We start from the raw sequence: 13,165 nt of genomic DNA, 5'->3' as shown, positions 1-13,165 counted from the left end.
TGGGCCTGCAGGACTCGGCGAGCTGGTGGTCACACATACACATACTCAACACATATGTACTCATACGAACTGTCACACACTCAGATACACACATCCAAATACAGCACACCTATAAACATACCACCTCACACAGCCACACGCTCTCACAGTTCTCTCACATTTACTCACAAACACTTCCACACACAATTCACACAGTGTCACACACTTTCACAAATCTCACAAACACATCCACACACATTGTCCTTAGCCTTAACCCTGTGGACAGGCACCCCCTCTCCTCTTATGACCCCTTTAACCCTCCACCTCAACCCACACCCAGGCTTAGAGGCCACTCAAGGGACCTTGGGGCTTGCAGTGGCCCCATTTAATACAGTGTTTTGAGGCTTCTTAGCCCATATCCCAGAGCTACTTCGGACCAGGAAAGATTCTACACAGGGGTTTAATGGGGACTTCAGTGGAGCCATAATGTTGAATTATTCTTCTCAAAATGGCTTAGAGTATCAGCTTTGAAGGACACAAAAGCATTTTTGGCTGCAGCCTTCTCTGTTCCTGCCCCCTCAAGTGTGTGTGGGGGATTGGGGGGAATACTCACTGGGCTTTCTGGTTTGTATGTGTTTAAAAGGAGAAAAAAAGAACAGATTTGCTTGAATGTTTCTGTGCTTTCCTTTTGTGCTGTGAATTTCATTTGGACACCGTTTGAGACTTTTTATTAAAGGGTGTCTTCTATCTTAAACCTCAACTCAATTTCAATGAACTTATCCCCGCAACCCTCCCTCCACCTTTTTCACCCTTCTGCCAGCTTTGGCTATTTCTTTCATGTGTGACAAAATATCTTCCACCTTGAATTTTTTAGTAAACACTAAGAAAGTAAGCTTTCAATACACTCAAATATAATAGCAAAGCAGTCAAATCCCATGTTTCTGCCCCAGATAAGCAGCAAGGTGCATGAATACCTGGGCCACCCAGGGCCTCACTTTCCATTAAACCTTCCTGCCACACTGTCTCTGTAGGCCAAGTTGGCTGTCCTCTGCCTTTATGGAATTAGGAAGGATCTAGGTCCAACAGAATAAATCTGACACTCCCCTGCAGCTGTTGGGGGCAATGGCCACAGTGCAGGCTGAGGTTGGCAGGGAAGGGCTACAGTGCTTCAGGAGATACTGCTCCAAGCTAGACAGCTCCTCAGGAAATTCAACTTTACGTCTAGGTCTGTGCTCCAGTAAACCAGTTCAATTTTTTTCAGGCTTCTCTTCATCTCCTTCAATCGCTTTTACCAACACTGACCACCAGGATGTGATAGAACCCCTGGCCATGGGTTGGTCGTATGCTGGCAAATGAGCCCTTTTTGATGTTATTAAAGCTCAGAGCAGAAGGCAACATTGAACATTTCATTTCAAATAATCTTAAATGCATTGTTGACAAATAACTTCCTGAGCCCCAAGATAAAACCTCCTTGTTTGTACTTGGGCATTCCAACTGGGTATTCTCAGGTCTAAGATCCACTCCACAGGTGTAAATGCACACATCAATGTTTCTCACCACCAGTGCTGCAGCCTTGCATTCATTCGGTGGATGGTATTGTGGACGAGGCTGCAGAGAGCTTCCAACCGGGTTTTACAAAAAGTATCTCTCTGTGTGCGGTCGTGTCTTAAAAATACCTACATGTCCCACATGTCACTGGCGGCACCTCTTCAAAATTTGTAGATTTTAATCACTGGGGGTGCTGTGTCACAAACAGTAGCGGCACGGGGTGACACAAAGCTGCTCTGGGAGCTGGCACACCTCAGTAGTCCGGGTTTTCCCACCATCTACAGTGTTCTTTTCGAACACACAGGGTCTGGGCCACATGTTTTCAAGGAGTCAGAGGGGGTGCTGCTGGTCTTTCCAAAGCAGGCCTCAGGCCAAGGCCGCCCTGTGACATCACAGCTTCGCCCCCTTGACCGTGCACACCACCTCCGGAACACTGATCACCTTCAAGGCTTGTGCCATTAGGATTACTACCCACGACTGGATCTTGAGCCCCTTCACTGTCTCCAGCCTGCGATGCCCAGCTGCGGTGCTTCCTGCCGGCTGCCTTAGGGCGCGCCCTGGTTCCCGCCAGGCCCGTCCCAAGTGCGCTCTGCCCGCAACGACCTTTCCAAGGCCGCGGTTGCAAGCACGACGGCATGGCCCCCGCTCCACCCTCACCCGTTTCCTCGGTGTCTGCTGGGAGGCCAACGACCGGGGCCTGACCCCAGGCTCCGCCGCCTACTCCCCGGCTCCCGCCCTTCCTCCTGGGTCAGGGGTTACACATAGCGGACGCCCCGTTCCCAGCTACCCCTTTGATCTCTCAGTTCGGGAGCTGAGGTGCCAGCCAGTCCGTGTGCGCCGCTGACGTGTAAGACCATTGGCACTGGGGCCACCTTGCTGCTATGCAAAACAGCCCCGACGGCAGATGCGGAGGCATAGGCTGGCCCACACACCCCGCTTGCTAGCTCTGCGCCCTCGGGCGAAGCTCTAAGCCTCTGGACTTCCAAGCGACAGCCAGGACGCCGGGGGCCGGGCTACTGGGACCGGCGACCGCAGGGCACTGCGCGGTGCCACGAGCATGCGCATGCGCCGGCGCCGTCCCTCCCCGGGCCGGGCAGCTAGGCCTCGCGCACGTGTCCGGGCGCCGGCGGCCTCGCGCTCCCCCAACTCAGGAGCATCGATGCGGAGCCCAGACGCGACCGCAGAACCGCCGTGAATGAGGAGCCCTCTGCGTCTCTCCGCAGCCCTGGCCTCGCGACCACGCCAGAGCGCACGGGGAGACGGGCGCTCGGAGAGCAGGTGGGGGAGGCAACCGGACTCGGGACTGGACTGCACCGGCCCACGCCCCCGGCGCTCCAAGGAGAGGCACTGGTGCCTGGCCGGCCTGAGTAAGCTGCTCAGTCCGAGGTCTGGGCAGGACTGGCGGGCCGCGGGCGAGGGAATGTATATTTGGAAGGGGTCAGGACCTCGGCTGGAGTCTGGCTTTTTATGGCGAGGAAGCCGACTGGGAAGGGCCTTCTGGAGAGGCTTTCCTGTTATGCCACTTTCCCCGGCAGCGCCAGGGAGGGGGGAGGCCTTATCCCGGGCGGCACTGGGCCCCAAGCTCCACGGACCCTTTCCTGGAGACTAAGCCGGCGAGTAGACCTGCCCAGGAGCCTGCCCGCAAGTGCAGTGCAGTGTCATGTTATTTCTCGGTCACCAAACACACTGTCATTCATCGTCCTGCACCTCCTGATATTCGGTGGGAGCACAGTGGGACTGGAGTAGCGCTCAGGAAGCCGCCGCAAGGACCCAGGACTGGCGACCCAGGACCTCGGTCCTCCAGCTCTCTCTGGGAGTTTCTATCGCCTAGAACCCCTAGGCTTTGGGAACAGCAGAAGGTCCTCTTCCCGGCCCCGCCCCCGCCCCGGCGACCTCTGACACTTCGGGTCGAGGCTCCGGAGGTACGTCCCACCCCAGGTGAGCCCACACCCCTCTGGCAAGCCGCGAGGCCCATCGTCCATTGTCCGCATGTGTCCTTCGTGGGTGATGATAATAAAGGTCCCGTGGCCTCTGCCGCCTGTGTGCCCGTGCTGCAGAGGAGCCCCAAGACCGAGGCTGACCCGCGCTAAGCCCTGGCGCCTGGAACCCTCACCTGAGGACCGCGGCACTCCCCACCCGGGCCTCCGCAGGCGCAAGGGCTCTCCCGGGGCACAGTCAGGGACGCAGATTTTGCTCAACTTAGAGGAAAAGAGTTTTCATTTTTCCTCCAATAGCGGAATTTTAAGAATCCTTACCATTAACAGACCACTACCTCCCCACCCCCCCGCACAGCCTCTGGGTCCAATGACCTGCTTTTGTATTGAAGGAAAGTCAGAGGCCTGAAGGGTTAATGGTGCTAAAAGTGTTGGTTTTCCTGCTTTTTCCCTGGGGTGGGTAATGGGGGAGTAGGGAGGGTGTCTGTCCTCTCTTTACTCTGACTCTCATCTTTTGATCTAAATCTTCCATAAGGCCCTACAGCAAACCCCTTTCATTCCCCAACCTGGAGTTCTGAGTCTCACTGAAGCCCCTACCTCAGCCGTTTGCACCTCCTCTGTGTCCCTAGGCCCTGACTGGGGTCCCACCACCCAAGTCAATTGAGGTGCCCCAGCACTTGGCCCTGGCTGCCAGCCAGCCCACTGCTCACTCCCTGGGCTCACAAATTGCACTCCTATGCCCACCCAAGTAGCACCAAGCTGCGTTGAGTTAGGGGGCTAGTGAGCAGCCCACCCCAGTCTCATTCAGGAACAGGGACAGGCAAGGGAAGAGGATAGGCAGTTTAGTCCCACTGACCAGTGGACTTGGAGGGACCAGAGGACAGACCAGAGAGAGAAGATCTCAGGGAGAAGGGAGAGAGGTGCCACCTGGAAGAACAAAAGCCTGGGGAAGCGTCCCTGAAGCTGGTGGGTTCCCCTTTCCAGTAGATTCTGGGCAGGCAGCAATGCCAGGCCCTCTCTCAGGGCCACGCAGCCAGAACCTCTCCTCTTGGGCTGTGTCTCCCACGGGAGCTCTGGCTTCTCTCCTGTCTGGAAGACAGACCTGGGCCAATATGCAAGGAAACTCCAGATCCCACTGCATCACCTATAATACACTCAATATGCTGCGTATTTGAAATCAGTGAGGGAAAAATAGTCAAGTAAACAACAACCAAAATAATATAAAAGAGGGTTTCTTTGGAGCCAGGGTAAGATGGGAAAGCAGCAAAACAAGGGTCTAAAGTCAGGTCCTATGCTCTCTAGGCCGTATTTTAGTTTCCAATAAGGTGGACATGGTACATTTTGCTCAATTTTCCACTCCTAATCACATTGAGAGTATCCTGGAAAAGTGGCTTTCATTCTCCTGAATGGATGTGAGAGCTGAAATTCATTTTAAGTACTGCCTCTTTTCCAACTAAACTCATACCTAGAACCTGCCAGTGCTGCTCCCGTGTGGCCCCAGGTCTGTCCCTGGCCTGGGCTCAAGCTTGGGGTCACAGCAGCATGTGACCCATCCCCCAGACAGCTCAGCACCTGGACCTTCAGGCCAAACTGGAGGGGGGACATGCGGTGGTTGAGGGTGAGGAAGCTTCAGGCCCCAAGGCCTCTGTGAAGGCCTGGGAGGAAGAGGGATGGGAGAAAGAAAGTGACAGGGACAAAGGGACAGAGGGAGGGAGACACAGACACACAGAACTTAATAATAATGTTGTTTACACACTCAAGAAGGGACAGATGGAGTAAAGGGGTCTGAGGTAACCAAAGTTCCAGCAATGGATGCAGAGCTCAAATAGTAATGGAAGATCTTCTGTTTAGTGCAGTGAAAATGCCATTAATAAGCACTCTTCACAAGGAAACTCTTAGCCTCGATATATATTGAAATAGAAGCTTTCAGAAAAGTGGGGTTTCTGAAACAGGCATTTAGGGCCTCAGAACTCATCTCAGAGGGTTTCTTTCATGGAGTTGAAGCCTCTGTCTGAATAAATTAGGCTTTGCCTATTGAGAGCCCTGCTGAGCTTGGGCCTTCCTTGACCTCTGCTCTCCCACTCCTCACAACTTGGTGGGGTGAGCCCTTAGACATAGTCTTTTGGTCCTTTCCCCTAGTCTCCCCCAAAGCTCCCTGCTTGGCTGAAGAATGACTGCCCACACAGAATCTGACCTGCCTGGGCAGCTTTATTACATGGCCACCATCAATCTTGCCCTTAACGTGACATTTGTTTATGAACTGGTGGGAAGAGCTAATGGCTTTGTGAACCGGCTCTGAAATGAGTTGAGAGTTGTCCAAAGAGAAGGCCCTGCGACACAAGACAGGATCCAGTGGTAGGAACTGGAGCAAGTGGGGCCTCTCTCCAGGAGTTCCAAAATATGTGCTATAGGGGAGAAAGAAACAGTCACTCCATTCAGCCTTGCTTTGGGTGCCTGAAACAGCCAGGAGACACCCAGGGGTGTCCAGGACCTGGATGCATTGTGGATGCTTCTTGTCCCTCCTGGTCAGCCTGACCAGGCAGCCTGGACCAGCAGAGGGTTCAGGGCCTCTCTGCGGTCTTGCACCATTAAGAACAAAACTAAAGGCCCTCTGCCTTAAAAACCCTCCCTAGGGAATAGGGTAGGAGAGAAGAGTTCTATGTCTCTTCACCTATCAAAGTTTGGGGGAGCCCAATAGGGCTATAAGGCACTCTTGTTTTCTGACCCTTGGTTCTGACCTCTCAGGAAACAGCCAAGAGCTTACAGGCCACCAGCACAATTGAGCCTTATTCCTCTGCAAACATCGATTATTAATGACACAAACTGTGTGGAATGGTAAATTGTAAAATGCATGCTTGTTTGCATGCAGTGTGCCGAAAAAAGGCCTGCTAACCTACATAACCCTGGAAAACAGCACACGTTCCTACCACACATGCAATATACCAAATGCAAGTTTTTATGTGGCATGTAACATAATGGCATTTACTTGCTCATGGTACAAATTGCTAAGAAAATAAATGCACTCACCGCTACATAAAGGACAAAATACTTATATTATCCTAAAGCTTTCCACAGAGGTTAATTTCAAAATTAGCCAGCTCCCTACTGCTGGGCTCTGCCTGGTGTTGTACACTAATAATTTCTAAGCATACTATTTAAAATATCAATAAATTTTTCTTAGAATATATTACAGAAAATTATACTTATTGCTGAAAAAGTACAAATCGAACATGCAAACCACTAAGGAATAAGTAATTTTCCCAGATTAAATAAGGTTGGCAGGAGTTGATTTTTCTTAAATTGGATATGAGAATCCAAAATCAAATGCATTGATAGTAGAAACAGTACTCTATGTGGTTTCAAATATCAGAATAACCGAACTTCTGACCTTCCATTCAAACATAGTTTCTGAACTGTTACGTAGTCACCTCACGTAAAAATAACTGCTTCATCTGTGTATAACACAAACACCTTCCTAGACACATTTCTTCGTGCCTAATTTCAACATTGGAATCGAGGAGTGCAAAAATGACTGCCCGGCAGCTTTCCTCTGGCAAGGGGCAAGCGGTGAAGTACTCGGGAGCCGCGGCCAGTGACGCCCCGTGGGCCTGACAAGCGCGCCCACTGCATCGTGCCGGGTTCCTTCTCCAGCGCAGGGACACGGGTCCCCAGAAGGAAGAGCAAGGGACGCCCGCGGCCCCCTCCGTCTCCAGGCGGCCGGCAGAGCCCCTAGCCGGGAGCCGCAGGTCCTTCACTGGCCGCGCTACCCCAGCACGCGGGCCTCGCGCAGGCCGCGTGCGCTCCCTCGGGCCTCCCTTCCCTGCGCGCGGGCCTGGCTGTCCCGCAGCGCACCCCTCGGCGCCGCGGGGTCCAGCTCTCAGCGCCGAAGCCTGGGGCCGCGTGAGGCTTCGAAGCCAATGCCGGCGGAGACGCCGAGGTCGGCGGCACTTGGGCCACGAACACCACGAAGCTGCCGCTCACCTGCACGCCTCCAGCTCCCGTTAGGCCTCTCGACCCCCCGCGCCGGCCACTCCAACGGATCTGTGGCCTCAGGAAGCGACCTCGCCCGCGGCGCGAGGCCATAGCCCTCCGGGGAGGCCGCCTGGGCGCAGCACCGGCCGGGGCAGGTTTGGCGCACCGGGCTGCGGGCTGGCGCGGGCGCGCTGTCACCGGGAGCAACGGAGCGCCTGTGACCTTTCCACCCCGGCTGAGCTCCTGCACACACGTGTGTCTTCAAAACAAAGGCGGCCGGCGAGCTAGCAAGCGGGGGATGCCGTTCAGAGCCCCGCGAGCGTGAGCCGGCGCCTGCAGCCTTCCCGGCCCTCGCCCGACCCTGCGGCGGGCCCCGGGGCGCTTCTCCCGTCCCAGCAACCCCTGTCCCCTCCACACGCCCCTACTCTGGGCCACTTTCTCAGCGCGGTCTTCCCGGCACCTTCGACCCAACCTGGGATTAACCCATCACCTTAAGCGAGGTGTCCTGGGACTCTTTCCCCCCCAAACAACTGATTGGTGGTGGGGGCGGCGGCGGCCAGGAGAGCGAGGTCCCGGGGAGGGGAGGGGGCAAGCGTGCGGAGAGGAAGGAGCTGCAAAACACAAACAGAAGCCGCCCGGCCGCGGCGGTAATTACAGCTAATTAGCTGAAGAGCCTTCCCGTTCTGGCGCGGCGTCCCCAGGCCGGCGTCAGACCCGGCGGGTCGCAGAGAAGCGCCCCAGTTCGGAAGCCCGGGGTGGGCCACAGGGCGACCCTCGCCATCAACACACTGCACACAGTTGAATCAGGCAAATCGAGAAAAGCACCGTCTCCCCCTACCCTAGCTGCCCAGCCTCGGGATCGGCCACCCGTCCGAGGGGACACAAACGTTGGTCACCTGCTGCCGCTTTCCTCCGGGGCCTGGACAACCGAGCTCCAGCCACCGGACCCTTTGTCCGCGCATCCCGGCCCCACACTCGGCTCCCCAGAGTGGACCAAGGCACAGAATCTAGGAGACTTGTCAGTGGAGTCACCCTTCCCCACGACCCAAAGGGGGCAACCCGAGGAGGCTCGAGGCACCCCAGGAGGGAGGGTTGAGTCGCCGAGCGGAGGCTTAAACGCAGCAGGAAGGAAAGTCCCAGCCGGCCTGACCCAAAAAGACACCCGCCCTGCGCTGCTGCGATCTTCCCTAGCTCTTGGGTTTCCACTCTGAGGTTGGAGACCAAGAAAATCAGAGGCCATGTAAAGCAGTTTTTGACTGAAAAGAGAGTGTATTTATTTGCAGCAATCCTTTAACAATGATCAAATTTTGACAAGCAACAGCAATTACTGCTAAGTGTTGCCTCTAGATAGGAGCGGCAGATAGCAGGAAACTGTATTATCTCGAAAACAAACTGAAAGGCCCTGAATGTCTGTAATCAAATCGCCATCTTCCCAAAGTCTGATTGACAGCGCAGATCACCCTAAGATAATGAATTTATTACATTTCCTGGGTTATTTACAAAGGGGGAGGGCCAATCTGGATTGCCCCCTAAGTTTAACTGTAAATTACCAAGAAAAATTGAATTGAACAGAAACCACCCTGGACTAAAATGTTCTGCTCTTCTCTCCTTCTTTCTTGTTACTGCTTTAAATCTTTTTCAAAAAAAGTATCATTCTACAAACATATCTTCTAAAATAGTTTTTCAAAGATTAAATATCCTTTTCAACCCACAGTGTATTTTCAAAAAAATCAATCCTTCTATGTAACACATGAAGGTTTGTAAATGGAGATGAGTTATATACAAACACATAAAAACTGGTTTATTTTTCGTCTTACAAAGGAGTGAGATCAATAGAGAAAAATATCCAGTATTTGGCTCATAGGGATGTATAATACACATGGCAATTTTTTGTGTGATACACAAGCCAAATATTCATCTGTGTATATCTGGAGGCATATTCACATCTCTCTACATACAGGTATCACTGTGGTAAGACGGCTGCTGATTCACGGCCTTAAATTTTCTTATTCATGTTCTGTCATTCCTGAGAAAATGTATATGTGTATATGCCAACTCAGCTGTGTTTAGGAAAATATCTTTTTACTAGCCACCGAGCAAGCTGACTATATAGTACACTTTGCAGAAGATGCTTCAGGGGGAAAAAATCTAAACAAAAGAGACTTTTATGTGAAATTTGACAAGGAATAGTCAGAAATTTCTCCACTTTTCAGGTATTTAGGAGAATAGGTAATTTCTAGTGTTTTAACCTCTGAAATCTTTTTTTTCTTAGAATAATTAAGGCTGTATTAAAGTATCCAGACATAGGTCTCATTCAAACTGAATGGTAATTTATTAATAAACAAACAATGAATATGTTCAACAAAAAGAAAGATGATAGGATAAGATTAATACAGTTTCCCTTTTTATAATGAAAAAAAGCACAACTTAAAGTTTCAGGCAATTTAACGTCAGGTTTTGGAAACACTTTCTGGCGTTTGGTCCACAACATCCAACTACAAATTAAAAATAAATTACTATATTGCAATTTACATTTTAAAACAAGTCCATGAATAAAAAGAAACCGATTTTCATATATGGGAACTTTCCCCCTCCTTTCAATGTAGGATAAAAATATCTTACAGGTGAGAGGTTAAGAAAGGAGAGGGGAGAGAAAAGGAGGAGGAAAGTGTGATCTCTGAAAAGCAAGAAGAAACTTACGTGTTATCTGGAGTAACACTGTCCTTTAATAAACCATGATTTTGCTGTCTCTGTACAAATCAGTTTACGGTTTTGTTTATTTAGATAAGGCACAGTGGAGGTGGCTCTGCATTAATCTTTTAAGAGAGTAGTTTTCTTTGTGCTGGTGAGTTGAACTTTTGGAGGGATTCTGTTCGCTGGTTTGGTGAATGTTTTCGAGGTGTTTTATACTGAATTTTTTTTGGTTTCGATTTTGAATTGAGGGTTCTCCTGGCGGTTCCTGCCTCGGGGTTCGATTCAGTCTGGCTTTGAGGGGCGGGAGTGTCAAAACTTGCTGCAGTCATAGACGAAAGCCCCGGACGTGCGGTACAGAGACTGACTGGAAGGGAAGGCCATTTGACAGCTGCTATTCCCGTTCACCGGAGAGTTGTTCAAGCCGATCCTCTGCGACTCGAACATCTCCCGCACCGAGTGGAAGTTCTGCTGCTGGCCAGGGTAGCCCGCCGCCGCCGCCGCCGCCGCGGTCGCCAAGTGGCCCAGGTCTCCGCCCGTCTGGTTCAGGTACCACGAGGTGAGGCGGCCCTGGTGGGCTGCAGGGTGGTGGGCGGCCTCCTGGCCGCCGCCGCCGTGACTCAGGGACGACGAGCTGCTGCTGGTGACTGGGGGCAGAGAGTAGTCGGGCAGGGGGTCGTCCACGGCGGGGCCGCCCGCGCCCCCCGGTGTGCCCTGCAAGTGGCCGCCGCGCTCCCCGGCGGCGTACAGGCTCATGGCCTGCAGGTTGCAGTGGTAGGTCCCGGCGCCAGCCGCGCCGCCGCCGCCGCCGCCCCCGCCCGAGCTGCCGGCGCTGGAGCTCTGGCTGCAGGGGGAGCTGTAGAGGGAGCTCTGGCCGGGAGAGTAGGCGCCGAGAGCCAGCGGGGGGACGATGCCCGCGCGCGGGGCCCCGGCCGCAGGGGCCAGGAGACCGGAGCCCAGCTCCGCGGCCGCGCCCTGCGGCGACCCTCGCAGCGACGTCATGATGTTGTCCACGCTGAAGCCCTGGCTGTGGTGCGGCGGCGGCGCGGGCTGCGCGGGCGGCGCCGGGGGCGCTGACTCCGCGCCGTCCAGGCTGAGCGGCCGCGCGGACTGCAGGCTGCCCGGGGGGCTGCTCCCGCTCGACAGGCTGCTGCTGCTGTCGGGGCTCTCGATCTTGGGCACGGCGGCGGCGCTGCCGCTGCCCAGGGCGGCGGCCGGGGACAGGGGCTGGGACGGCGAGGGGCACGTACCGTTCTCGGTCTTGATGTCCTGGATGCGCACGGGCGGCGGTTGCGGTCCGGGCGCGGCGCTGTCGGCCTGCTCTGGCGGCGCGGGCGGGGGCTGGCGGCCCGGCGGTGGCGGCGGCGGCTCCTTGAGGTGCAGCCGGTCCTTCTCCTCCTTGTCCTTCACGGCGTCCTTCTTTTTGAAGCGCCGCCGCCGCCGCAGGAAGCTGCCGTTCTCGAACATGTTGTACGAGTCCGGGTCCAGGGTCCAGTAGCTGCCCTTGCCCGGCTTCTTGTCGTCGCGGGGCACCTTGACGAAGCACTCGTTGAGCGACAGGTTGTGGCGGATGCTGTTCTGCCAGCCCTGCTTATTGTCCCGGTAGAAGGGGAAGCGGTCCATGATGAACTGGTAGATGCCGTTGAGGGTGATCTTCTTGTCCGGGGCGTTCTGGATGGCCATGGTGATGAGCGCGATGTAGCTGTACGGCGGCTTCACCATGTCCTTGGGCTGCGGCTGCGGCGTGTAGGGCCCGTAGGCGCGGGCCATGCCGCCGGGGTACTGCTCGGCGTGCGCCGGGTGCGAGTACACGCTCATCGGGGCCGGCATGGCGGTGTAGCCGCCCCCGGCCGCCGCCGCCGCCGCGCGGTAGTAGCTCTGCTCGCCGCCGAGGTAGGGCACCACTCCCAGGGAGTTGGGGCTGGACACGGAGTAGCGCGCCTGCATGGCCCCCTGCTCGCCGCCGCCGCCCCGCGCCGCCCGCCGCCCCCCACCCTCCCGCAGGCCGGCCGCGCTGCCGGCCGCCCAGTCCGAGTCCGGGCCCACCCGCTGCTGCCGGGCCGCCGCCTCCCGAGCCGCCGGCCGCGCGTGGCCTCTCTCTGCGCTCGCTCGGGCTCCTGGGGCTCCCGCGGCCGCTTCGGAGCCCGGCCGGCCGCGCAGGAGGTCGGTGCTAGGAGAGAGGGCCGGACGAGGACGCGGCAGGCGGCCGTGGAGGAGCCCGCGGAGCAACTTCCAGGCGAGAAAGGCGAAAACGAGCGAGAACTACAAAACAAGAAGGCGTCCCTCTCAACACACTGCCCGAGCCTTCCCGGAGACTGCCCGGGCCGCCGGCGACGGCGGCCAGACGACCGGGGGCGGGGGGCAGCGCGGCGGTCGTCTGCCCGGGCCCCGCGTCACCTTTTTTTCAGTCTCTGCGTGCCGGCCGCTTAAGGAAGCATTGGGAAAACTTCTGAACTTTTGAGCATCCGTCACCCAGGCGAGGACTTTTTTACGCAGTTACTTTTTTTCCGGGCAGCCGAGCCCCGCCCCGCCACGGCGGAAGCAGCCAATCAGAGGCGAGAACCGCCTCTGAATGAGCAGAAGGCCGAGCCCCGCCGGCCCGCGCCCAGCTGCCGGAGGACCGCCGGGCTGACCACACGCGCGCCGGCCCGGCCCGCCCGCGCCCCTTCCCGCGCCCTGCCGCGCCCGGCCTGTGCCCACAGTGGGTTCGCGCTCCGCGCCCCGCCTCTGGCCTCGTCGCCCCCCGCCTGCACTGTCCCCCACCCCGGCCCCCCGTACGGACGTCCATTGTTCCCGCAGATGTCCCGGGGCCTCCGGGGCCCCACGCAGATCGTTCCCCCGTCCACAGCTCGCAGATGCCACCGAGTCCTCAAGCCCCAACTCGCGCTGGCTCTCTCGCATTCATTGGCCAGTCTGGCCGGCTCCAGCGCCAGCATTTCCCGGGCCTTTCCCACTCACTTTTCTCTCTTCGCTCTCGATCGCCGGTCTCACTCGGCTCACAGCCCCCAGTTTTCCTTAGGGACGTTCTCCTGTCCTGAGCT

General features: G+C 56.0%; 1 protein-coding gene across 1 annotated transcript; it reads right to left on the bottom strand.

The window, feature by feature from the left end:
• Positions 1-9,741: 9,741 nt before the first annotated feature.
• On the bottom strand, positions 9,742-12,602 carry FOXC1 (forkhead box C1). The gene has a single exon (XM_036888744.2). The coding sequence runs from the start codon at positions 12,069-12,071 to the stop codon at positions 10,437-10,439; it is 1,635 nt and encodes a 544-aa protein (XP_036744639.2). The 5' UTR covers positions 12,072-12,602; the 3' UTR covers positions 9,742-10,436.
• Between the last annotated feature and the right edge of the window lie 563 nt (positions 12,603-13,165).

The sequence above is a fragment of the Manis pentadactyla genome, chromosome 16, assembly GCF_030020395.1.
Source record: "Manis pentadactyla isolate mManPen7 chromosome 16, mManPen7.hap1, whole genome shotgun sequence".
Lineage (NCBI taxonomy): Eukaryota > Metazoa > Chordata > Mammalia > Pholidota > Manidae > Manis > Manis pentadactyla.
This window is presented reverse-complemented; position numbering and strand designations above follow the sequence as displayed.

What these genes read in the sequence shown, in the direction of transcription:
- FOXC1 (XM_036888744.2), bottom strand. Translation starts at nt 12,071, where the DNA reads ATGCAGGCGCGCTACTCCGTGTCCAGCCCCAACTCCCTGGGAGTGGTG.